This window comes from Monodon monoceros, unplaced genomic scaffold, assembly GCF_005190385.1.
Source record: "Monodon monoceros isolate NGI ecotype Baffin Bay Population unplaced genomic scaffold, NGI_Narwhal_1 Super_Scaffold_3, whole genome shotgun sequence".
NCBI lineage: Eukaryota > Metazoa > Chordata > Mammalia > Artiodactyla > Monodontidae > Monodon > Monodon monoceros.
The window spans coordinates 34,981,912-35,008,525 of record NW_021703780.1 but is presented as its reverse complement, the minus strand read 5'-3'; the positions used below and the strand labels follow the sequence as shown (position 1 = coordinate 35,008,525).

The 26,614-nt window shown below is 38.9% G+C and overlaps 1 protein-coding gene across 1 annotated transcript in view; it reads right to left on the bottom strand.

The window, feature by feature from the left end:
* Positions 1 to 26,614, bottom strand: part of KIF6 (kinesin family member 6) — a 377,832-nt gene that overhangs the window by 259,722 nt on the left and 91,496 nt on the right. Inside the window, exon 6 of the mRNA XM_029243281.1 lies at positions 1,020 to 1,149. Within this exon, the coding sequence (XP_029099114.1) occupies positions 1,020 to 1,149 (130 nt within the window). The remainder of the gene's footprint in view (positions 1 to 1,019; positions 1,150 to 26,614) is intronic.

The window sequence follows — 26,614 nt, the reverse complement described above, 5'->3', positions numbered from 1 at the left end:
ACAATAACAGATGTCAACACCATGCTTTCACTACCTGACTTTTCTTTCCATTTATCTATCTTGTATTTAAGGTGGTGCATTCCAGAGGGTGAAAATGGGGCAGAAAAGAAGTCACTTGAGGGAGACTTTCTCAGACTACTTCTCCTCCCAGCTTACTGTCCTCACCTATTGTTTGTCATCAGAGACAAGGTAGAACACAGAACCCGGGGAGTGTGGTTTAAAAAGGAAAACTGTCCGTGATCACAGTAAGCTGTTCACTTGGGGAACTGTTCCCACATCACCACCACCACTACCAAGACCACTTAATTCCTTTCACTGCAGTGTCGCTGGGTGAGACCTTTGTGACCCTCCATCTCCAATCAGTAACTGGTTGAGGTTAGGGCCCAAGACTGAGTTGGCTCCAGAATCCTGGCTCCAGAATATGGTTCCCAGGTAAAATATAGGTGCTCAGTTAGGTTTGAATGTCAGATTAACAACAAATAGTTTCTAGTATAGGTATATCCCCAATACCGCACTGAGACATACTCATACTACATACCACGGCAGTGTTCCTGGATCTGCCAACAGTAGCTGCAAATGCATAGAGCGCTTTCTATGTTCCACGCATTATTCTAAATTCTTCACAAATATTAATTCACTAAATACATGAAAATACATGGGTAGGTAAACATATGCCAATACATGGATGACTGGAGGTTAGGAAGAATGAACTATGTATTTTAAGTTTCAAAACTTATGCAAAAATTCCTATAATTAAGACTTTTGATGAGTTGTCACTGACTAGCTGCAAATCAATTTGTAGAAAATTAAAAAATATAAAACTAAAAAAGACTAGATTTTTGTCCCTGCTCGTTAACTAGCTGGAAGACCTGGGGAAAATCTCCTCAATTCTCTGGATCTAGGTTTCCTTCTCTTAACATGAAATTGGGATGAAATTATTTTTAAAGTCATTGCTGCCCCTAAAATTCTATTATATCTTATAATGTGCAAAAAACAGCTTGCAGAGAAATGCTTATTACCTCTGCAATCATTCTGTTGGTGTCTCCTAAGAAAAGCAGATTCAGAGCTTCTTCCTCTGTGGTTGCCTGATGAAGAGACAAGTTTTTCAGGTGGATATTCTGATCAGGGTCCTCCAATACTGTCACTTTCCTAGGGAAATGGGAAGCAACAACACAAGGCACTTTGAGAATGAAAAGAACTTCAAGTCTTTCTTACAGGTTTCTTTTTTAAAAGCTGTATGTACGATGTCTTGAATTTATAAAATCCAATAGTACACAAGACACCAGACAGTACTGGATTAGCATCAAACACTGACATTCCCTTGACAGTACTACCAAATAGCTTTGGGGCTGAAAAGTATATTACAAGCTCCTGATTTAAAGCCATCTGTCTTGGTAATTATCAGAATCCCAAAGCATCTTAAAATACATATTCTTATTGAATTAAAAATGCAAATAGTTAACCTTCTACCTATATCAGGAAACTTGGCTATACAGTATTTTTCTATGTCATAATTCAGTTTCTTACATAGGTAATGCACAATTTTTTCTCCTTCTGATTTTTCCCTTTTGTTCAATTTCATATCATTTTCAATTTACATGACATTTCAAACTGGTTAGCTCATCAATTTAAACATGATGAAAATTGAGGCATCTGTTACCCCACTAGGAGTTGTTCCCTTGTCTAGTTTTCTTATCAAGGTGAATTTAAAATAATCAAGAAGTCTTGTAATAAAATTTTAGTTCGTAATTATTATTTTTATGTCCATCAGATGTGTTTCTTGACTTTTTTCATTTACAACATCACTTTTCCTTCCACTGAATCCTTACAGTAAGAGCTTTAGGTCTGGAATTACATTCATCTATTACAACTGCCTCAGTGGGCATTCTGGTGCCAACACCACTTCCTCCCAGGTGAATTCTAACCCTGTTTCGAGAGTTGGCTTGTCAGTACTCTCCTTAGAGTCCTCTTAGGATTTTCTGAAAATGAACACAATTTGGCTAAACTCCTCACAGTCTTGCTTCAAATGCCTACAGATTCAAGCAATAAAGTTACTAAAGAGAGTTCCCCTGTGCCTCTTGAGTTTTGCCTTCTTGATTTTCTTAAAAATTGTTGAAGAAAGGAAATCTGTAATTCACAAGTGTTGCAAGTGTATCTCCAGATATCTGCACTTGCTTACAGCATTTGGAACTGATGATAATAGGTAAAGGTTGGCATCGTTTAGCACTATTTCTCCCTTCAAAGTACAACTAGCAAGTGGACATGTGTCACTTGCCTATTGACAAAAACACATTTATAAAACCTGAAAAGTGAAGATTTTGCAAAGACCATAATTTTTCAGTCTTCCATTTTGTAAGGAGGTTATCTGGACTTTCATATGTAATTTGTGGGCACTTAAAATACTAATTGCAGGAAGAAAATGTAGCTCTACCAGCACCTCTGTGACCAATACGTCACTAATAATCTAGCCTGTTGCCAAGTTTTGGACTCCTTTCTGTCTCCTTCAACAATACCACCTAAGATGGAAAAAGATCTCTTCCCTTAATGAAAACAAGTATATTTTATTTATTTTTCAACAAGACTCGTAAGTGAGCTTATTAAAAATGCTTGAGTTAAAAAATGCTTAGAAAACATTAAGGCATTTTTAACTGAAATAGATGAATTGTGCTCCATTTTTAGGAACCCCCTTTATTCCTTAAGCTTTGCTTCTACCCTGATCCTTCTGATATGCTTGAGAAGGTTTGCCTAAATTCAATCCCTAAGGACACAGAAGTTAGAATTCTTCCTAAATCCACAGATTCTAGGTCTTAAAGGTAAAAAGAAGTTAAGTAATATTGGAAGGAAGATGAAAGCATGAAATAAGTGATGAGACAGTATATTAGAAGTGAGAAAAGAAGAGAGCTCTGTCTTTTTCAACAGGAGGAAGAAAGCAAATTCTCCAACTCCGAGGCAAAGTCACCTGTGGTACATGTTGCAAGACCAAGTCTGATACAAAACCAACCTGTGCAAGTTCAGAAAAGGGAGAGGTGGGGGAGCAGGAAACAATTCAAAGACGAGGATGCTCACACTCACTGGGCACCAAAAGTATGCCAGGGATCTGCACTGTCTTCTGTAATCCAGTTGTAACCCTGGCTGCACATAGGAATAGCCTGCAGAACTTAAAGCAACACACCGGTACCAGGTGTCCTCCTAAGAGGTTCAGATTTGACTGTTCTGGGGTGTGGACTGGGTATCAGAATCTGTAAAGGCTCCAGGTGATTCTAGTGTGCAGCCAAGGTTGAGAGCCATTGACTTCATCTTTAACGACCACACAAGGTAGACACAGGGGGAGGAGGTTTCTGGTTTCTTTATCTTTACTCTCCACCCAGCTCCACCCCAAGCCCAAAGGGGAGAGTTACTCATTTTACTGGTTGGAGCTGAAGTCACTTTGGGCCATATCTACTAATAGGCAAGGTCCCTGTGAATTTTAAAAAGCTTGTCCTTCCATGGGAGGTTTCTTTTCTACTTCCCTGACCATGCAGCTGATAGGTAAACTAAGCCACCCATTAACCACAACAATAACTAAAGCTCAACTGGGGATTATGGATATTCCTAAACATCCATAGGGTTTGTATCATTGCTAAATCAAAACAAAACCTAAATGATATATCATAAATAATCTCACCGTCACTTCACTGAAATGAATGCAGAAAACAAGCAAGTATGGAACTCTAAAAGTGTTCATTTATTAGACAACCTAAATGGGTCACTGATTTAGGATTATATTTACAAAGAATAGTTAGAAGCATAAGGTAGAAAGCGTGAAATGTCAGCAGCAGCATTTGGCTAAGCTACTTTTTTCCTTCTAAATCATTCAGAGCCTTTGATTTGCAATGGACCTACCTCAGAACTATTACACTTCTATATTTACTTCCGGGTGCTCGTCCAGCTTTGTCACTTTGATCACAATACAATTTGCACATGCTTCCAGTTTTTCTGTATAGAACTCTCAGCCGTCTTTTGTAACCCTGTAACTCATCACCAGGCATTTCTCTGGCACTTTTCTGATACTGTTTTCCTCACTACTTTCTGATTTCTTGCCCGTGGAGGTTTTGAAAAGTAAATAAAAAGACAGGTTGGTGTCCAGTTTACTTTGGCTTTTTTCATGGTTCTCTCCCTGCTTTGGGCTCATCTGTTGGGCATGCTTTAATAAAAAGACTCCACCTCTGGCGTCTTTCTGGAATCTTCTTCAGTGCAACTGTCTCCAATCAGGGTCTCTCTTGCCAGTTCTTCTCAGATTCTTTCCTGGTTTCTGCCCAATCCCTTGGGCATGAGGCTTTGGACCTTCCCTTATTGCCCTGCCTGCCCTCACTGAAAATCCCTTTTGCACTTAAGCCTCCCAACCAATTTGTCACTCCCACCCACTCTCATGCCTTTACTCAGAGAAGTACAGCCTGAGCTGGGTACTACCTCTTGACTAGGTCGACTAATCTAGGAGTGAGAATGCTTTAAACTCTGCTGCTGGTGGAAAGCTTTTCAAAGTTGGAGGAAATAAGAATCATTAGCAGAAGTTTCTCTTCGAGTTGCTTCCTTTCCTGGCCCTTCCCCACCCCCCTGCCACTCCCCATGCCCTCAGCTCTCTAACAAATCAATAGCTATTTCCTGAATCCTCAGTCTACCACTCGATTCTGACTATAATTTTCATAGCTTGAAAGAGGGCTTTATTGGAGTTTCTTAAATAAACATCTTAATTCCAAGATGGAAACCCCCCAAACTATTTATTTGATTCCTCTTTGAAAGGGCCTGTGAATAGTTTTCTCTACAAAATGTTTCTAAAATGTTTAGATTTCAAGCAAAAAGCCACTGATAGCCTTAACTTGGACCCCTAAGTGGAAAAGTTCTGCTAAGTATACTCAGCCTACTCAATGATGGAGAAGAAGCAAGCTTTGTGTTTTCTCTGTAAACAGAGACTCTTTTCCATTTGGCTAAGTAGTTGGAATTTTCAGGCTTTCTAACTGACTGGAAGACATATAAAGAGCAATGGCCAAGCTCTTGTTCCCAATAATGGAAGCCATCAATGAAAGAACCCTCCCCACCCTACATCCCATCTCCACAACATTCCAATACCACCCACTTGCTGAACAGGGACTTTCCAGGAGTTACTACAGTGAATCTGGTTTCTCATTTTCATGTTATAGACAAATATTGCTATGGTGATTTCTGTTATTTTTTTCTACTCGCGAGTGCCCCGTGTGATGGTGCCGGCCAGGCACTGAACAACGGCACCATGTTCAAGATGGTGCAATTCACATGAGTCTGTAGATTTATTATGACTTATGTCTGTCAGGGGGCAGTAAAGTGTCTTCCAACAAAACCAGCATATTACAACAATTTTTCAACAGGTGGCAGGGTTGCCTTTTAATAATCACATGAAGGTACCATAAAGATGAGAGGTAGCTCAGTCTAGTTACCTTGACTCAGAAAAATATCAGTAGCAGGCAGCCCTCATGAAAATGGAAGGGTGTCCATCAGGCTCTTCTAAATAACTGAATAATCTCACATATTGTAAACAGAGCTGCACCATTCATTTCAATAAAGAGAATATTACCTAATTCATCATTTTCCAACTTCCTTTTTTCCCCCACCCCAACACATTTTCAGAAACTCTCTACAGGGTAGATTTGGGGGAAGATGTAAATTTTTAGAAGAATGTAAGGGGAGCCCTTCTTCTTTAGATTGATTAAAAGTCTAAAAGATTTCTTCTGTTATAAAATATAATAGTTGAAACATATCACTTAAGAAAGTTTTATGAACCTGCAATAAATTTTTGTGTTGGTCTTAACCTAGACAGAATGGGCTAAAAGTAATGGATACTTTTTCTCAAGATCACTATTGAGATATTTTGAAAACTCTTTCTAGTAACTTGAAAAAGATATCTTTTCTTTCTTGTTTTATCTAATATTATATCTTCTTACTGATAATGAAAAATATAGCCAATCACATGACACTTTAGATTGAGTTATTTCATTTAACCTACTAAAAACACCAGGTTCTCTACTAAATATTTAAAGAAGAGATTATACCACTTATCTACAATCTCGTTCAGGAGAGAGAAGCAGAGGAAATGCTTCCTGACTCATTCTGTGAGGACAGCATTACCCTTATACCAAAACCAAAGACATAACGAAAAGAAAACTCTAGACTATATCTCTCATGAACATAGATGCAAAAATCCTCAGTAAAGTATTAGCAGATCAAATCCAACAATGTAGAAAAATAATTATATACCATGACCAAGTGGGATTATCTCAGGTATACAAGGCTGGTTCAACATTCAAACATCAGTCAATATAATCCATCACATCAACAGACTGAAAAAGAAAAATCACATGGTCATATTAATAGATGCTGAACAAGTATTTGACAAAAACCAATACCAATTCATGATAAAAACTCTCAGTAAATTAGGAGTAGAGGGGATCTTTCTCAACTTGATAAAGACTATCTACAAAAAAACCTACAGCTAACATGATAGCTAATGGTGAGAAACTCAAAGTTTTCTTAGTAAGATCAGATACAAGGTAAAGATATCCCCTCTCACGCTCCTTTTCACCATTATACTGGAAGTCCTTGTTAATGCAGTAATGCAAGAAAAGAAATAAAAGGTATACAGATTGGGAAAAAAGACATAAAGATGTCTTTGTTCACAGATGACGTGACAATCTATGCAGAAAACCTGAAAGAACTGACAAAGAACTCCTGGAACTAATAGGTGATTAGAGTAACACTGCAGGATACAAAGTTAATATACGGAAGTCAATTGCTGTTTTGTATACTAGCAATGAACAAGTGGAATTTGAAATTAAAAACACAAAACCATCTACCTTAGCACCTAAAAATGAAATATTTAGATATAAGTCTAACAAAATATGCACAATATCTATATGAGAAAACTACAAAACTCTGACGAAAGAAATCAAAGAACTAAATAAATGGTGAGATATTCCATGTTCGTGGAGAAGGAGACTCAATATTGTCCAGATGTCAGTTCTTCCCAACTTGATCTATAAATACAACGCAATCCCAATCAAAATCCCAGCACATTATTTTGTGTATATTGACAAAATTATTCTAATGTTTATATGGAGAGGCAAAAGACCCAGAAGAGCAAAAACAAAATTGAAGGAGAAGAACAAAGTAGGAGGACCAACACTACCCAACTTCAAGACTTACTATAAAGCCACAGCAATCAAGACAGTGTGGTATTGATGAATGCATAGATAAATTGATCAGTGGAATGGAACACAGAGTCCAGAAATAGACTCACATAACTATAGTCAGCTGATCTTTCACAAAGAAACCAAAGCGATACAATGGAGCAAAGACAGCCTCTTCAACAAATGGTTCTAGAACAACTGGGCATCCACATGCAAAAAAAAAATGAATCTAGACACAGACTTTGCACCACTCAAAAAAATTAACTCAAAATGGATCACAGACCTAAATGTAAAATGCAAAACTATAAAACTCCTAGAAGATAACATAGGAGAAAACCTAGATGGCCCTGGGTGTGGTGATGCCTTTTTGGATATGACATCAAAGACATGATCCATGAAGGAAATAATTGATAAGCTGGACTTCATTAAAATTAATAGACAATGTCTAAAGAATTAGAAGATAAGCCACAGACTGGGAGAAAACATTTTCAAAAGACACATCTGGCAAAGGACTGTTATCCAAAATATACAAAGAACTCTTAAAGCTCAACAATAAGAAAACAAACAACCCAATTAAAAACTGGGCCAAAAACCTTAACAGGATCTCAAAGAAGATACACAGATGGTAAATAAGCATACAAAAAGATGATCCATGTCATATGTCATCAGGAAAATGGAAATTAAAACAATAATGAGATACCCCTACACACTTATTAGAATGGCCAAAATCTGGAACATTGACAACATCAAATGCTGGGATGTGGAGCAACAAGAACTCTCATTCATTGCTGGTGGGAATGCAAAAATGGTACAGTCACTATAGTTTGGTAGTTTCTCACAAAACTAAATATATTCCTCCCATATCGTCTAGCATTCATGGTCCTTGGTATTTACCCAAAGAGGCTGAAAACTTATGTTCACACAAAAACCTACACATAGATATTTATCGAGGCTTTATTCATAACTGCCAAAAACTTGGAAGCAACCAAGATGCCCTTCAGTACGTGAATGGATAGATAAACTTTGGTACATACAGACAGTGGAATATTATTCAGTGCTAAAAAGAAATAAACTATCAAGACATGAAAAAACATGAAGGAGGCTTAACTGCATATTACTAAGTGAAAGAAGCCAGTCTGAAAGAGCTACATACTGTATGATTCCAACTATATGACATTCTGGAAAAGGCAAAACTATGGAGATAATAAAAAGATCAGTGGTCACCAGGGGTGGAGGTAGGGGTAGTGATGACTAGGCAGAATACAGAGGATTTTTAAGTCAGTGAAAATACTCTTTATACTATCATGATGAATGTAAGTCATTATACATTTGTCCAAACCTATGGAATGTACAACACCAAGAGTGAAACCTACGGTAAACTATGGACTTTGGGTGATTTTGATGTGTCAATGTACGTTCATTCTTTGTAACAAACATGTCATTTTGGTGAGTGATGTTGATAATGGGAAAGGTTATGCATGTGTGGGGGTAGGGAGTATATGGGAAATCTCTGTACCTTCCTCTCAATTTTGTTGTGAACCTAAAACTAAATACTTCATCATGAAAAAAAAAAAGAAAAACAGGTCCAAACTGAAAGCTGTAAATTATTCTTTTTTTTAAATTGAAGTATAGTTGATTTACAAGAGTATATTAGTTTCAGGTGTACAAAATAGTGATTCATTATCTTTATAGTTATACTCCATTTAAAGTTATTATAAAATATTGGCTATGGTCCCTGTGCTGTACAATATATCCTTGTAGCTTATTTATTTTGTATGTAGTAGTTTGTACCTCTTAATCCTCAAAGGTGCAAAATATACTGAGCGCTTGTTGTGATGAATTCTTGTCTTGTTTTCCACATTAACTTCTTTCTTTTCAATTGGTAAATATCCTCTACTAAATATTACATTATTTCTATTTTTATGTTTATTTTTTATTTATTTTTTCTTATTAGTCATCCATTTTATACACATCAGTGTATACATGTCAATACCAGTCTCCCAATTCATCACACCACAACCCCCACCTCCCGCCACTTTCCCCCCTTGGTGTCCACACGTTTGTTCTCTACATCACTGTCTCAATTTCTGCTGTGCAAACCGGTTCATCTGTACCATTTTCTAGGATCCCCATATATGCGTTAATATATGATATTTGTTTTTCTCCTTCTGACTTACTTACTCTGTATGATAGTCTCTAGATACATCCACGTCTCTACAAATGACCCAATTTCGTTCCTTTTTATGGCTGAGTAACATTCCATTGTATATATGTACCACATCTTCTTTATCCATTAGTCTGTTGATGGGCATGTAGGTTGCTTCCATGTCCTGGCTATTGTAAATAGAGCTGCAGTGAACATTGTGGTACATGACTCTTTTTGAATTATGGTTTTCTCAGGGTATATGCCCAGTAGTGGGATTGCTGGGTCGTATGGTAGTTCTATTTTTAGCTTTTAAGGAACCTCCATACTGTTCCCTACAGTGGCTGTATCAATTTACATTCCCACCAACAGTGCAAGAGGGTTCCCTTTTCTCCACACCTTCTCCAGCATTTATTGTTTGTAGATTTTCTGATGATGGCCATTCTAACTGGTGTGAGGTGGTACCTCATTGTAGTTTTAATTTGCATTTCTCTAATGATTAGTGATGGTGAGCATCCTTTCATGTGTTTGTTGGCAATCTGTATATCTTCTTTGGAGAAATGTCTATTTAGATCTTCTGCCCATTTTTGGATTGCGTTGTTTGATTTTTTGATATTGAGCTGCATGAGCTGCTTGTATATTTTGGAGATTAATGCTTTGTCCGATGATTCATTTGCAAATATTTTCTCCCATTCTGAGGGTTGTCTTTTCATGTTGTTTATGATTTCCTTTGCTGTGCAAAAGCTTTGAAGTTTCATTAGGTCCCATTTGTTTATTCTTGTTTTTATTTCCATTATTCTAGGAGGTGGATCAAAAAATATCTTGCTGTGATTTATGTCAAAGAGTGTTCTTCCTATGTTTTCCTCTAAGAGTTTTACAGTGTCCAGCCTTACTTTTAGGTCTCTAATCCATTTTGAGTTTATTTTTGTGTATGCTGTTAGTGAGTGTTCTAATTTCATTCTTTTACATGTAGCTGTCCAGTTTTCCCAGCACCACTTATTGAAGAGACTGTCTTTTTTTCCATTGTATACCACTGCCTCCTTTGTCATAGATTAGTTGACCATAGGTGCATGGGTTTACCTCTGGGCTTTCTATCCCGTTTCATTGATCTATATTTCTGTTTTTGTGCCAGTACCATATTGTCTTGATTAATGTAGCTTTGTAGTATAGTCTGAAGTCAGGGAGTCTGATTCCTCCCACTCCATTTTTTTCACTCAAGACTGCTTTGGCTATTTGGGGTCTTCTGTGTCTCCATACAAATTTTAAGATTTTTTGTTCTAGTTCTGTAAACAATGCGATTGGTACTTCGATAGGGATTGCATTGAATCTGTAGATTGCTTTGGGTAATATTGATTCTTCCAATCCAAGAACATGGTATATCTCTCCATCTGTTTGGATCATCTTTAATTTCATTCATCAGTGTCTTATACTTTTCTGCATACAGGTCTTTTGTCTCCTTAGGTAGGTTTATTCCTAGGTATTTTATTCTTTTTGTTGCAATGGTAAATGGGAGTGTTTCCTTAATTTTTCTTTCAGATTTTTCATCATTAGCATATAGGAATGCAAGAGATTTCTGTGCATTAATTTTGTATCCTGCAACTTTACCAAATTCATTGATTGACTCTAGTAGTTTTCTGGTGGCATCTTTAGGATTCTCTATGTATAGTATCATGTCATCTACAAACACTGACAGTTTTACTTTTTCTTTTCCAATTTGGATTCCTTTTATTTCATTTTCTTCCCTGATTGCTGTGGCTAGGGCTTCCAAAACTATGTTGAATAATAGTGGTGAGAGTGGACATCCTTGTCTTGTACCTGATCTTAGAGGAAATGCTTTCAGTTTTTCACCACTGAGAATGATGTTTGCTGTGGGTTTGTTGTATATGACCTTTATTATGTTGAGGTAGGTTCCCTCCATGCCCACTTTCTGGAGAGTTTTTATCATAAATGGGTGTTGAATTTTGTCAAAAGCTTTTTCTACATCTATTGAGATGATCATATGGTTTTTATTCTTCGTTTTTTTAATATGGTGTATCACATTTATTGATTTGCATATATTGAAGAACCCTTGCATCTCTGGGATAAATCCCACTTGATCATGGTGTATAATCCTTTTAATGCGTTGTTGGATTCTTTTTGCTAGTATTTTGTTGAGGATTTTTGCCTCTATATTTATCAGTGATATTGGTCTGTAATTTTCTTTTTTGTAGTATCTATGTCTGGTTTTGGTATCAGGGTGATGGTGGCCTCATAGAATGAGTTTGGGAATTTTCCCTCCTCCACAATTTTTTGGAAGAGTTTGAGAAGGATGGGTGTTAGCTCTGTAAATGTTTGAGAGAATTCACCTGTGAAGCCATCTGGTCCTGGACTTTTGTTTGTTGGAGGATTTTTAATCACAGTGTCAATTTCAGTGCTTGTGACTGGTCTGTTCATATTTTCTACTTCTTCCTGGTTCAGTCTTGGAAGGTTATACTTTTCTACGAATTTTTCCATTTCTTCCAGGTTGTCCATTTTATTGGCATAGAGTTGCTTGTAGTAGTCTCTTAGGATGCTTTGTATTTCTACAGTGTCTGTTGTAACCTCTCCTTTTTCATTTCTAATTTTATTGAGTCCTCTCCCTCTTTTTCTTGATGAGTCTGGCTAATGGTTTATCAATTTTGTTTATCTTCTCAAGAAACCAGCTTTTAGTTTTATTGATCTTTGCTGTTGTTTTCTTTGTTTCCATTTCATTTATTTTTGCTCTGATCTTTATGATTTCTTTCCTTCTGCTAACTTTGGGTTTTGTTTGTTCTTCTTTCTCTAGTTCCTTTATGTGTAACATTAGATTGTTTTTTTGAGATTTTTCTTGTTTCTTGAGGTAGACTTGTATAGATATAAATTTCCCTCTTAGAACTGCTTTTGCTGCATCCCATAGGTTTTGGATCGTCATGTTTTCATTGTCATTTTCCTCTAGGTAGTTTTTGATTTCCTCTTTGATTTCTTCAGGGATCCCTTGGTTATTTAGTAACATATTGTTTAACCTCCATGTGTTTGTGTTTTTACGTTTTTTTCCCCCTGTAATTGATTTCTAATCTCATAGCATTGTGGTCAGAAAAGATGCTTGATATGATTTCAATTTTCTTAAACTTACTGAGGCTTGATTTGTGACCCAAGATGTGATCTATCCTGGAGAATGTTCTGTGCACACTTGAGAAGAAAGTGTAATCTGCTGTTTTTGGATGGAATGTTCTATAAATATCAAGTAAATCTAGCTGGTCTATTGTGTCATTTAAAGCTTCTGTTTCCTTATTAATTTTGTGCTTGGATGATCTGTCCATTGGTGTAAGTGAGGTGTTAAAGTCCCCCACTATTATTGTGTTACTGTCGATTTCCTCTTTTATAGCTGTTAGCAGTTGTCTTATGTATTGAGGTGTTCCTATGTTGGGTGCATATATATTTATAATTATTATATCTTCTTCTTGGATTGATCCCTTGTTCATTATGTAGTGTCCTTCCTTGTCTCTTGTAACATTCTTTATTTTAAAGTCTATTTTATCTGATATGACTATTGCTACTCCAGCTTTCTTTTGATTTCCATTGGCATGGAATATCTTTTTCCATCCCCTCACTTTCAGCCTGTATACGTCCCTAGGTCTGAAGTGGGTCTCTTATACACAGCATATATATGGGTCTTGTTTTTGTATCCGTTCAGTAAGCCTGTGTCTTTTGGTTGGAGCATTTAATCCATTCACGTTTAAGGTAATTATCGATATGCATGTTCCTATGACCATTTTCTTAATTGTTTTGGGTTTGTTTTTGTAGGTCCTTTTCTTCTCTTGTGTTTCCCACTTACAGAAGTTCCTTTAGCATTTGTTGTACAGCTGGTTTGGTGGTGCTGAATTCTCTTAGCTTTTGCTTGCCTGTAAAGCTTTTAATTTCTCCATCGAATCTGAATGAAATCCTTGGCGTGTAGAGTAAACTTGGTTGTAGGTTCTTCCCTTTCATCACTTTAAGTATGTCATGCCACTCCCTTCTGCCTTGTAGAGTTTCTGCTGAGAAATCAGCTGTTAACCTTATGGGAGTTCCCTTGTATGTTATTTGTCATTTTTCCCTTGCTGCTTTCAATAATTTTTCTTTGTCTTTAATTTTTTCCAACTTGATTACTATATGCCTCAGCGTGTTTCTCCTTGAGTTTATCCTGTATGGGACTCTCTGCACTTCCTGGACTTGGGTGGCTATTTCCTTTCCCATGTTAGGAAAGTTTTTGACAATAATCTCTTCAAATATTTTCTCTGGTCCTTTCTCTCTCTCTTCTCCTTCTGGGACCCCTATAATGTGAATGTTGTTGGATTTAGTGTTGTCCCAGAGGTCTCTTAGGCTGTCTTCATTTCTTTTCATTCTTTTTTATTTTGTTCCTCAGCAGTGAATTCCACCATTCTGTCTTCCAGGTCACTTATCCGTTCTTCTGCCTCATTTATTCTGCTAATGATTCCTTCTAGTGTAGTTTTCATTTTAGTTATTGTATCGTTCATCTCTGTTTGTTTGTTCTTTAATTCTTCTAGGTCTTTGTTAAACATTTCTTGCATCTTCTTGATCTTTGCCTCCATTCTTTTTCCAAGGTCCTGGATCATCTTCACTATCATTATTGTGAATTGTTTTTCTGGAAGATTGCCTATCTCCATTTCATTTAGTTGTTTTTCTGGGGTTTTATCTTGTTCCTTCATCTGGTACATAGCCCTCTGCCTTTTCATCTTGTCTATCTTTCTGTGAATGTGGTTTTCATTCCATAGGCTGCAGGATTGTAGTTCTTCTTGCTTCTGCTGTCTGCCCTGTGGTGGATGAGGCTATCTAAGAGGCTTGTGCAAGTTTCCTGATGGCAGGGACTGGCGGTGGGTAGAGCTGGCTGTTGCTCTGGTGGGCAGAACTCAGTAAAACTTTAATCTGCTTGTCTGCTGATGGGTGGGGCTGGGTTCCCTCCCTGTTGGTTGTTTGGCCTGAGGCAACCCAACCCTGGAGCCTACCCAGGCTCTTTGGTGGGCTAATGGTGGACTCTGGGAGGGCTCACGCCAAGGAGTACTTCCCAGAACTTCTGCTGCCAGTGTCCTTGTCCCTTGGTGAGCCACAGCTGCCCCCTGCCTCTGCAGGAGACCCTCCAGCACTAACAGGTAGGTCTGGTTCAGTCTCCTATGGGGTCACTGCTCCTTCCCTTGGGTCCCCGATGTGCATACTACTTTGTGTGTGCCCTTCAAGAGTGGAGTCTCTGTTTCCCCCAGTCCTGCTGAAGTCCTGCAATCAATCCCACTAGCCTTCAAAGTCTGATTCTCTAGGAATTCCTCCTCCCGTTGCCAGACCCCCAGGTTGGGAAGACTGATGTGTGGCTCAGAACCTTCACTCCAGTGGGTGGACTTCTGTGGTATAAGTGTTCTCCAGTTTGTGAGTCACCCAGCCAGCAGTCATGGGATTTGATTTTATTGTGATAGTGCCCCTCCTACCATCTCATTTTGGCTTCTCCTTTGTCTTTGGATGTGGGTTATCTTTTTTGGTGAGTTCCAGTGTCTTCCTGTTGATGATTGTTCAGCAGTTAGTTGTGATTCCAGTGTTCTCGAAAGAGGGAGTGAAAGCATGTCCTTCTACTGCACCATCTTGAACCAATCTCCCCATTATTATTTCTAATAATAATATTATTAGACTTGAACTCTGGTCTTTTGATTTCGCAAAGAACTTAATCAACACGCTAAGGTAATTCTACCACCACAAGTCTGCCATTTCAGAGGTGCTGGCAACCTGTATATGATTTATTGCCTGTCTGAAAAGGAGCAAAATTGAAATGATTCATTTAATGTAATGTATCCTACATGATTCAAGGGTGCCCGATGTCACTGTGGCAACATCTTCACACTTTCAAGAGGTTTCTGCTTCTTACTGTGCTTAGGCTTTCATATGCTATGAAAACAGGTATCACCAAAAGAACTCAAGAAAGAGAACTGGAAGCTGCTACAGAAATGAAAAACCAAAATGAGAATTATCCATGACAGGTAAAGACAGAACCAGACTAGGCACAATTAATGTGTAGGAGAAGCAACACTTTTCTCGCAGGTGGTTATATTTATTAATTTATTGGTTATTGTCATTTAATTATTTCACTAAGATTTAGCATCTATATGAAACATACTTTCATTTATATCTTTTTTCTCAAAATTATTGCCATATATGATAGAATTTTAGTTTGCTAATAAATTGATAGGATCATCTTTCTGTATTATATTAAATTAACCAAACTTCTCCCACCCCAAATCAATATCACTTTGCAACCGCCAACAGACAAATGGCTTCCAAATCTAATGTATGTAACCATGGCTTATCATCGACTTATCTATTGCCTACAGGCAACCACCATTAGCATGATTTTCCAGATGTAAACATTTAACATAAAAAACTATGCTGTTATCCTCCCTCTAACACTAATACCCTTTGCTTCAGCCATCACATTCCTTTTGGTGCTCCAGGCTCACAAATAATGCATCGTTTAATGAAATGTCTTGTTTGGCTTAATTTCATATGGAATTACAGAGCCCATACACTAAAATTTATCTTCTTAGTGCTACCAACTTTTTTTTCAAAGAAAATAATTTTCCTCCCATTTTCACTAATACTTGCTTTCTAGTTCAGATTTTATAGTTTCAGTATGACAAATTATGTGCTCAAGTTTTCCACATTTGGGGAAATTATAGGAATAAATAGATCTCGAGGCAATGGATTTGTAATTTTGGAAAGACACAACACTTCCTCTGCCAAGTAAATAGCTTTATACACCTCTAAGTTTCCACTATTGCATGTTACAAGTTTATTTACTTTTGTCTATTTTCATTTTAACATAAATTTTATTATTTTTCCAAGTATAAAAGTAATACCTCTTCTTGTGACAAAGTTCAAAAATTTTTAAAGTAAAAAAAATTTTAAAAACAGAGTCCCATCACAAAGACAATGATAACGATATAATTCCTTAATTTTCTTATGTATATTTTGCAGATTTGTGGTAGAATTATAAATGTACATGTTATTATATCCTTTAATATTAATGATGCTATCTTCCTTTTACTATTTTTGGATACAGGTGCAGGGAAGGAAATGGGGGATATACATGGATTTCTCCCCCAAATAACTAATTGTGGCTCACAGTGCAGGTTGCCTATATGGGATCTGATGTCCCTTTCTCCCTATTAGGCTCTGATTTTGTTCAGGGAGTTATTTTAAAATACTAGAATTTCCCTGACTCCCGTGCAACTACAGTGGCCATGTGACATAATTCTGATCAGTCATAAGTTAGTGAAAATCAATGGGTAGAGCTTCAGGGAAGACTGTTAAAGGGGCAGCCTCAGGCAGCACATGACTTTTGCCTTTTTCCTTCCAGGAATGTGGATGTGATGTGGAACGTAATGCAGGCATTTTGCAGAGGACCGAAGCCACGTGCTGAGAATGTAGCCCTGGCTGCCATCTCCAGAATTCTTACCATGTCCGGTGGTTGGGGGGGAAGGAACGGACTATTTGATTAAGCCGCTGTAAACTGAACTGCTGTTACCCGCAGTTGGCAGTTAATTCCCTAACAAAAATGTTCAATATCATTGACTGAATAACTCTTCCCTCTATCTACATTAAATAATAACATGTTTATAGGATCTGATTCTGGTTTATCTGTTTAATTTTGAAGGAGTATAACGTGATTTCATTATTAGAGTTTTTACCGAATTTCAGTATATGGTGTCACCAGTACTCCCTCATTTCTCTATTTTTCAAACACTTCTTTGCTCTTCTTGGTTGTTTATCCTTTCAGATAAACTCTGGAATTCTATCTATTTTCTAAAGCCTTTCAGGTTTTGCTTGGAATTTCATTGAACTTCTATATCAATGTGGGAAGAACTGACCTCTTTAAAGTGTTCACATTTCTCATTCCTAATAGCTCTCCATTTACCTTCAAGCCTTCTTTTATTTGTCACCCCAAACTGTACTATTGTCTTCACAAAGTCTCTGAACATTTCCTGAGTACTTCGCCTTTTTTTGCTATCAAAAAAGAGATCTATTTTGCCTTTATTTCTTCCACCTGGGTTATTCCTAGGGCTTGCTTCTTCAATTGAGTTAGATATGTACTGGAAGATAATAGGTAGTCAGCCAGCCTGAAGAGCATCAGTCTGACCTCTGGTTCATAATCACTAGCTTTCATTTTGTAAAATGTCTCCAACTATCCTAGAACTCAATCTGAAAACACAAGGTCCAGTGTAATTAGCTAAACTGCTACGGATACGTGGGCTAACTGCTATGGAAGTTTCAGAGCAGGGAGATTAATATGCTACCTGTGACCCTTATCACCTGGTCCGGATGATCACTCTAGCCACGTGACGGAAACTCTTCCCCTCACTCACTGAGATTTCATTCTCAAGGCTCTTCCCCACATACACCCTCTCTACCATGACTCAGCACTCCTCCTGCCTTGGCAGCACTGCCAGCTTGTGGCTCAGTCAGAACTCTGGTCTTGGCATATGCCAGTAAAATCAGGATATCACTGAGGGTCATGGGAGCAAAGACACTGGTGTGAAGGGACTGAAGTGAGCTGTGACAGAAAATTATTGGCTGATATGGGCTCCATTCATGAGACTACTGCAGCTCTAAATGATCTGCCTGCCTTTTTTGCATTTTCAGACATTATTAGCGGGACACTTTAGAAGTTATGTTTTATGGAAGTCTCCTGAGGTGTTTCATATGCATGTTACATTTTCCAACTAAATGGTTAGTAAAATGAAGAATACAGTTTAAATTCTTTATAATGCCCCAAAAGAGCTCACCGAAATTCTTGTAGCATAGTGAATACTTCATACATATGATGTTGACACTCTCATAAGGTTGTAATGCTTTTTTTCTCTATTGCTTGAGCTGTAAGAGTTACAGGTGTTTCCAAACCCTGAGTATTCTTCTTCAGGACAGAATAAAGTGACCTGGCAAGCCTAAGTTATGCAAAACCCTTTTAGGTAATCTTATGGTTTTACTTTCGATGCTCAAAATTCGGAACAGATTTCAAGAAAACATGGTGTAGTATCAGCATAAATCAAATAATTCATACAGCAATTACAAGGACTGGACAATAAGTTAAAAAACATCCCCAAATCCATATCAATACATAATTTTAAAAGTGCATTTCGCCTCTTAATCTCAGGAAAAGAAATTGTATGCAGTTGTTTATATACAAAGCACGAGGAAAATGTAATAGACTGAGGTGACAATGTTTTTCATGTCATTAATGAATCTCATGTGACTAAAACCCCTGAAATCACAGATATATTTTTACATTCCAGATATATGAAGGAAAATACTGCAGCTGTTTCTCCCATCCTTTTAGTCATCACATATTAGGCAATGGATGGTGAAAGCCAACACCTCTGTATGAACTGAATGTTTGTGCCCCCTACACCACCACCTGCCCCACAGAAAATTCATATGTCGAAGCCTAATCCCCAATGTGATGGTATTCTGAGATGAATCTTTGAGAAGCAAAGGTTCTCTCTCTCTCTCTCTCTTTCTACCATGAGAGAACACAGAGAGAAGACAGCCATCCTGCAAGCTAGGAAGAAAGCTTTCATCAGGAATCAAATCTGCCAGCACCTTAATCTTGGGCTTCCCAGACTCCAAAGCTGTGGTAAATAACCATCTGCTGTTTAAGCCACCCAGGCTATGGTATTTTGTTATGGCAGCCACACTGCCTAAGACAGCCTCCTATCTAAGACATTTCTGATATTGAGAATGATCTCTTTTCAACTGGCCATTCAGAGTAGAGGAAACAGCTTTCCCCTTGCTATTACTCTAGTGGGACAGGCTTTGGGTAGAAGTGTGTCACTTTCAGGCTGGAGAAGTTCTCTTTTCCTCTACCATGGTCATTTGCAATGTTCTATGTTTTCCAGGAACATAGTCCCTGGCCAATTCGTCACACAGGGTATGACTGACCATCACTGGTCACTGGTCACTTGTTCAGATAATCCTGCAGGACAGCACCCCCAGCTTCTCGAGAGGTTGCTTCCCAGCTGTGTCAGTAATTGACTCAGTTGAAGAAAAGGCTGGAGTTTAGTTTTAACTTTGAGATCTGCGCTTACAGGCCCAGAAATCTCAAATGCTAACTGGGGCCAGAAAAATGACACAAATGAAAAGTGTAATGCAGTACGTAGGTATAAGAATTGAAGGATGCATGTTTCATCTAAAGGCAGTAACTTCAAAAATTTTAAACATAAAATGTGTAGACCAAACAAAACATATTTGGTACTGATACAAGGAGTGTCCAGAGCATAAGTGGAAGGACTGGCTTTCAAAAGGACAGAGTTTCCTGAGACGAGAGGAACATAGGTGATAGGGAAAAAGGGAGGAAGGCAGGAAGTTGAGGGAATTCATGTCTGACAACTTCCATATTCTCTGAGGTAAGGATACAATCGGCATCGGAGAGAACTGGGACAGGTAGTTCTCGACTACGGAGACATACGTTTGACATAATTATTGTGAGGCGTGAGAGAAAAAGTTCTGGGAACATGAAGATATTGCTTAGCAGGCTGAGGGCCCAGGCGAGGTTGGAGACTATAATGTGGCAGAGTTTTCCCCTAGTCTTCTCTGAATCCCAGGTTGAAATCTGTGTCCTCAGAGAACCCAAGGCATCTTGTCACTTACTATGTAAGATGAAAATGATCAGTATATGAGTCTGTTCTACTAGATGAGAGCCCTTTGAGGTCAGGAACAGATGCTCTCAGCCTTGCAGAGTGTCTGACACACAACAGACAGAGCTGCACTGGACTCAAAGCTTTGGCTCACACAAGAGGCTCCCAGGGCCTGAAGAAGCCCAGAAACCACAGTCGGCTCAGAGCTCAGATGGAAAACCAGGATAAAAATGGATCCTCCAGGCAAGAGCACCATCACCCCCAGCTCTAATGTTTGACTGACTGAGGTTGATATCCTATCTCTTAGCAGACACAGAATTTGGGGGAAATATCACACAGTCTATGTGAACCTTAGTTTAGTCATCTATAAAACATGTATTATGAAGTAATAGGGAAGAAGCTTTTGTATTCTACTACAAGTTAATCACTAAAGGGATGTTGCCTATAAGCTTAAAGTATGCATAATGGCCCATCTCCGGGAACCCTGCTTCCCAGGTAATGAGCATTAAGCTAAAATACCTTTGTTTAGCTCACAGGAAACATCCTGACCAGACCCACCCATGAATGACTGCAGGGAGGAAGAAATTAACGCATCTCCTCCAGAGGCTGATGGGAATCAGGAAGTGTTGGACTTTACTCCCTCCCCTTTTAGTATAAAAGGAGCCTGAACTCTAACTCAGGCAGGATGGTTCTTTGGGGCATGAGCCCACTATCTTCTCGGTTTGCCGGCTTTCCGAATAAAGTCATTATTCCTTGCCCCAATAACTCGTCTCGCAATTACTGGCGAGCAGTACGAGCTTAGACTCTGTAACAATGATACCCACTTCCTTAAATGAGAGGTTTTCCCTGGTACCTCTAAAAAAAACTTTCCCCAGGTGGATGAGTGAAGGGATTAAGGCAGACCATCTGTGTTAGAAGCACCTGGGATGCTTATTCAAACATAATTGAACCTTCTGGAGGTGGAGGCCAGGAATCTGCATTTTTAACAGTCATTCCAGGTGCTCCTTACACGTAGTTAAATTTAGAGCCACCGGATTATAACATCTTCCAATTTTGCCCCTCCTTACTCCCACTGCCACATGTATGGTCCTAATAACTTCCCACAATGCTCTGGGATCACTCTGATCTCCATCCATCTCATTCCTGTCCGGTACGCTACTGAATGATCTTTCTTCCTGAAAGGTAGTTCCAGTCATGCTGTGCCCTGGAATAAAAATCTCCAACGGCTAGATCTTGTCTGCCAAATCCTTGCTTTCATACCTTTCCAATCTTAATGTTCTCACCTGCTCCCTTACTGGGTTCCTGCTGAACAGATTTATTAACTGTCACAGAACAAGCTCTATGCTTTGCAACTTCCCTACCTTTGTTTCCACGTGAATGCCACACTTCACTGCTCCAAGTCCTAGCCCTTCCCTCAAGGGCTATTTCACACGCCATCTCCTCTATGAGTCCTTTTCTGTTTGCTTGACCTGATGTGATTTCTTTCTCCTTTAAGTCCTTGTCATTCTTTGCACCTCTCTTATGATTTTCATATTCTACTTTATGCTATTTGGTACTATTTTTATCCACTGTGCTATGAGTTCCAGGAAGGCAAAGACTATGTTAGTAAGCTCAGTGCCTAGCATAGTGTGTGGAACCAAGTTGGACCTCAATAAATGTTTGCTAAATACATGAGTGATTCCACATGACTAGGCTGTAAGCCAGGAAGGCAGACACTTCTGTAACTCCTGTGGCACTTAGCAGTGTTTTATATCCAGTAGGTATTAGAAACATGGTGAATTAAATTTAACATCTGTCAACTTTTTCTCCTTTGATGACAAATTATTTAAAAATCACAACACAGACAAGATTTCAATACTGAACACTAGACTTTACTGACTTTTTTTTTTAACAGTAATAACCATGACTGTCTTTGGAACCTTAAATGGAATATGCATCCCTATTTAGGAATACTAAAATTATACTAAAGTAAGGTGACTATTTTCCCTATGGTTAAGACCAGTAGTTATACTGTTTTACTTCATGAGACATACTTAGATTCTAACTGTATTCCCTTTATAGCATATGACATAATGAGCTTTCAAAAGTAGAAGTTCTATTTTCATTTAAATTACTAAATGCAGAGTAGCTTTAACACACACGTGTGTATATGCATATATATGTCTATAGATAAAAATATAGCCACTTACTGTTTTAAATTAAAATTATTTGTTGTGATAATTGTAGATTTACATGCAGCTGTAAGAAATAATGCAGAGATCCCATGTACCCATTACCCGGTTTTTCCCAATGGTAACATCTTGTAAAACGATATTAAAATATCACAACAAGGACATTGGCATTGATACAATCCACTGATTTAGTTCAGATGTCCCAGTTTTGCTTATGCTCACGTGTGTGTATGTGCTTTAGTTCTATGCACTTTGATAGCTGTGTGTATCCGCAGCCACAGTCGAGATATAAAAGAGTCCTTCACTACAAAGATCCATCACTGGACTCATATAACCATTCCTGCTTCCCTCCCTAACTCCTGTCAACCACTAACCTGTGATCTATTTCTCTAATTCTGCCATTTAATGAATATTACAAAATTGAAATCACAAAGCATATTACCTTTGGGGATTGGCTTTTTACACTCAGCATAGTTCCCTGGAGATTCATCCAAGGTGTTAAGTGTATCAATAGTTCATTCCTTTTTGTAATTGCTGTTTTATTAAACTTAAAGATCCATAGTTTACATCAGGGTTCACTCTGTGTTGTAAATTCTATGGGTTTTGACAAATGCATGAAGTTATGTACCCACCATTACAGTATCATATATAATAGTTTCACTGCCCCCAAATCCTCTGTGCTTCACCTATTCATCCCTCTATCCCTGGAAACCCTCCTCAATCACTGGCAACCACTGATCTTTTACTGTTTCAATAGTTCTGCCTTTTCCAGAATGTCATACAGTTGGAATCGTACAGTGTATAGATTTTTCATACTGGCTTTTGCACTTAGCAATATGCATTTAAGGTTCCTCCATGTCTTTCTGTGGTTTAATAGCTCATTTCTTTTTATTGCCAAATAATATTCCACTGCATGGATGTACCACGGTTTGTTTTCTATTTGCCTATTGAGGGATATATTGGTTGCTTTTGGTTTTTTGGCAATTATGAATAAGGCTGGTATATCCACTTGTGGGTAGGTTTTTGTGCTGTTATAAATTTTCAGCTCAGTTAAATACCTAGGAGTATGACTGCTAGATGATATGGTAAGACTATACTTAGTTTTGTAAGAAATTGGAAACTGTCTTCCGAAGTGGCTGTACCATTTTGCATTCCCACCAGCAATGAATGAGAGTTCCAGTTGTTCTGCCTTCTTGTTAGCATTTGGTATTGCCAGTTTAAAATTTTTAAAAGGTGTGTAGTGGTATCTTCTGTTTTAACTACAATTCTTTAATGACAGAAGATGTTGAGCATCTTTTCATATAATAATTTATCATCTACATATCTTCTTCAGTGAGGTGTCTCTTCAGATCTTTTTCTCATTTCTTAATTGAGTTGTTTTCTTATTGTTGAGTTTTAAGAGTTCTTTGAATGTTTTGGATACAAGTCCTTTATCAGATTTGTGTTTGGAAATATTTTCTCTAAGTCTCTGGTTTGTCTTTTTAGTCTATTGACAGTGTCTTTCAGAGAGCAGATGTTTTGAATTTTAATGAATTCAATTTATGTATTTTTTCTTTCACAGATCATGCTTTGGTCTTGTATCATTGCCAAATGACTAGAGCGATAATTGCAAAAAGTGACTGACTTTAGCTTGGTGCCCTGACAGCATGTATACAAAGTCTACAGGTAGTCAATAGGCATACGCTTCTGCAAGGGCAGAGAGGTAGAACTCATTAGAATATAAGAGAAGAAGAAACAGAAAAGGCAGAGTACATGTGAGAAAAACAAGAGCATCCATCATGGGATTTGGGGGAAGCTGTGCTGCTCAGTGGTAAGGAACCTGTTACTGAGGCTATTATTGTACAATATCAAAATGACCTTGAATTCCATTTTACATGGTTAAGCCAAGTTTAAGAATGTGGAAGGAATCAAATGTGTATATTGTCATTGCCCCTCAAATCGATGACTGCAGGAGAGGACCAAGGTCAACAGACATTTTGCCTACTGCTTTTGGATGGTATTCAAAGTGCTTGGGACATTCCAGCTCACAACAAATAACGCCAGTCAGCCTAACTCATAGGATTTCAGAGTTAGAGCTTGTCCCAGTTCAAAAGTGTGTGAAACCAGATTAACAGTGCATACGCTTAATCCAATCCAGGTACAGCAAAAGTCACACCCCCTTATAAAGAATTGCTTTCTACCTTAATGAAAGGCAAGTCCTCTAAAACCCCCAGAAAATGAGCAGACTCAATACCAGTCAAATCCCATCATCCCCACACCAAAGGACTAGGCAGCTCTTGAGTTGTTTTGGAATTTTATACTATTGAATATATGTGAAGTAAACAGGCCATAGTCCTGGCATATGGGAATCTTTTTTCTTAATGAGAATCTTCTCATTTTTATTTTAATGAGATTTGTTATCATGTAATTACAGTCTGAAATGTAAGATAAGAAAATCTTTCAAACCACTTTTGTATGCATGTGTTTGTGTGTGTGTGTGTGTGTGTGTGTGTGTGTGTGTGTGTGGTAGTTCACTGAAAACATCTGTTTTGAAACTGAGGGCACTTCTGACTTGAGTCAGTGAACTCATTCTCCAACAAGAGGACAAAGCTACTAAAGAAGGAGTAGTAGTTTAAGACAGAAAGCTGGCACCAGCTATAGAGACAATCTGACCAACACTGAGAACCACTACTAAATGCCAGGCACACTGGGAAGTGCAGAGACACAGAGTGAATTAAGGCTTTGTCCTTGGCTCTCAAGAGGCTTAAGGTGCCCGATTCAAGATGGTGGAGGAATGAGACGTGGAGATCACCTTCCTCCCCACAAGTACATCAGAAATACATCTACATGTGGAACAACTCCTACAGAAGACCTACTGACTGCTGGCAGAAGACCTCAGACTTCCAAAAAGGCAAGAAACTCCCCACATACCTGGGTAGGGCAAAAGAAAAAACAGAGACAAAAGAATAGGGATGGGACCTGCACCACTGGGAGGGAGCTGTGAAGGAGAAAAAGTTTCCACACACTTGGAAGCCCTTTCACTGGCGGAGACAGGAGTGGGCGGGGAGGGAAGCTTCGGAGCCACGGAGGAGAGCGCAGCAACAGGGGTGCAGAGGGCAAAGCGGAGAGATTCCCGCACAGAGGATCGGTGCCAACCAGCACTCACCAGCCTGAGAGGCTTCTCTGCTCACCCGCCAGGGCTGGTGGGGGCTGAGAGCTGAGGTTCCGGCTCCGGAGCTTGGACCCCAGGGAGAGGACTGTGGTTGGCTGTGTGAACACAGCCTAAAGGGGGCTACTGCATCACAGCTAGCCGGGAGGGAGTCCGGGAAAAAGTCTGGAACTGTCTAAGAGGCAAGAGACCATTGTTCCAGGATGCACGAGGAGAGGGAATTCAGAGCACTGCCTAAACGATCTCCAGAAGACAGGCACAAGCCGTGGCTATCAGTGCGGACCCCAGAGACGGGCATGAAATGCTAAGGCTGCTGCTGCAGCCACCAAGAAGCCTGTGTGCAAGCACAGGTCACTATCCACACCTCCCCTCCCGGGAGCCTGTGCAGCCCGCCACTGCCAAGGTCCCATGATCCAGGGACAACTTCCCCGGGAGAACACACGGCATGCCTCAGGCTGGTGCAACATCACGCTGGCCTCTGCTGCCACAGGCTTGCCCCGCATTCCGTACCCCTCCCTCCCCCCGGCCTGACTGAGCCAGAGCCCCCTAATCGGCTGCTCCTTTAACCCCGTCCTGTTTGAGCAAACAACAGATGCCCTCAGGCAACCTACATGCAGAGACGGGGACCAAATCCAAAGCTGAACCCCAGGAACTGTTTGAACAAAGAAGAGAAAGGGAAATTTTGCCCAGCAGCCTCAGGAGCAGCGGATTAAATCTCCACCATCAACTTGATGTACCCTACATCTGTGAAATACCTGAATAGACAATTAATTATCCCAAAATTGAGGCTGTGGACTTTAGGAACAACGATATATATATATATTTTTTTCCCTTTTCTCTTTTTGTGAGTGTGTATGTGTATGCTTCTTTGGTGATTTTGTCTGTATATCTTTGCTTTTACCATTTGTCCTAGGGTTCTGTCTGTCCGTTTTATTTATTTTTTTTAGTATAGTTTTTAGCATTTGTTATCATTGGTGGATTTGTTTTTTGGTTTGGTTGCTCTCTTCTTTCTTTCTTTCTTTTTTTATTACTTTTAAAGTTTTTTATTTTTAATAATTACTGTTTATTTTAATAACTTTATGTTATTTTACTTTCTTTCTTTCTTTCTTTTTTTCTCCCTTTTCTTTTGAGCCGTGTGGCTGACAGGGTCTTGGTGCCCCGGCCGGACGTCAGGCCTGTGCCTCTGAGGTGGGAGAGCCAAGTTCAGGACATTGGTCCACCACAGACCTCCTGGCTCCATGTAATATCAAACAGCAAAAGCTCTCCTAGAGAGCTCCATCTCAACGTTAAGA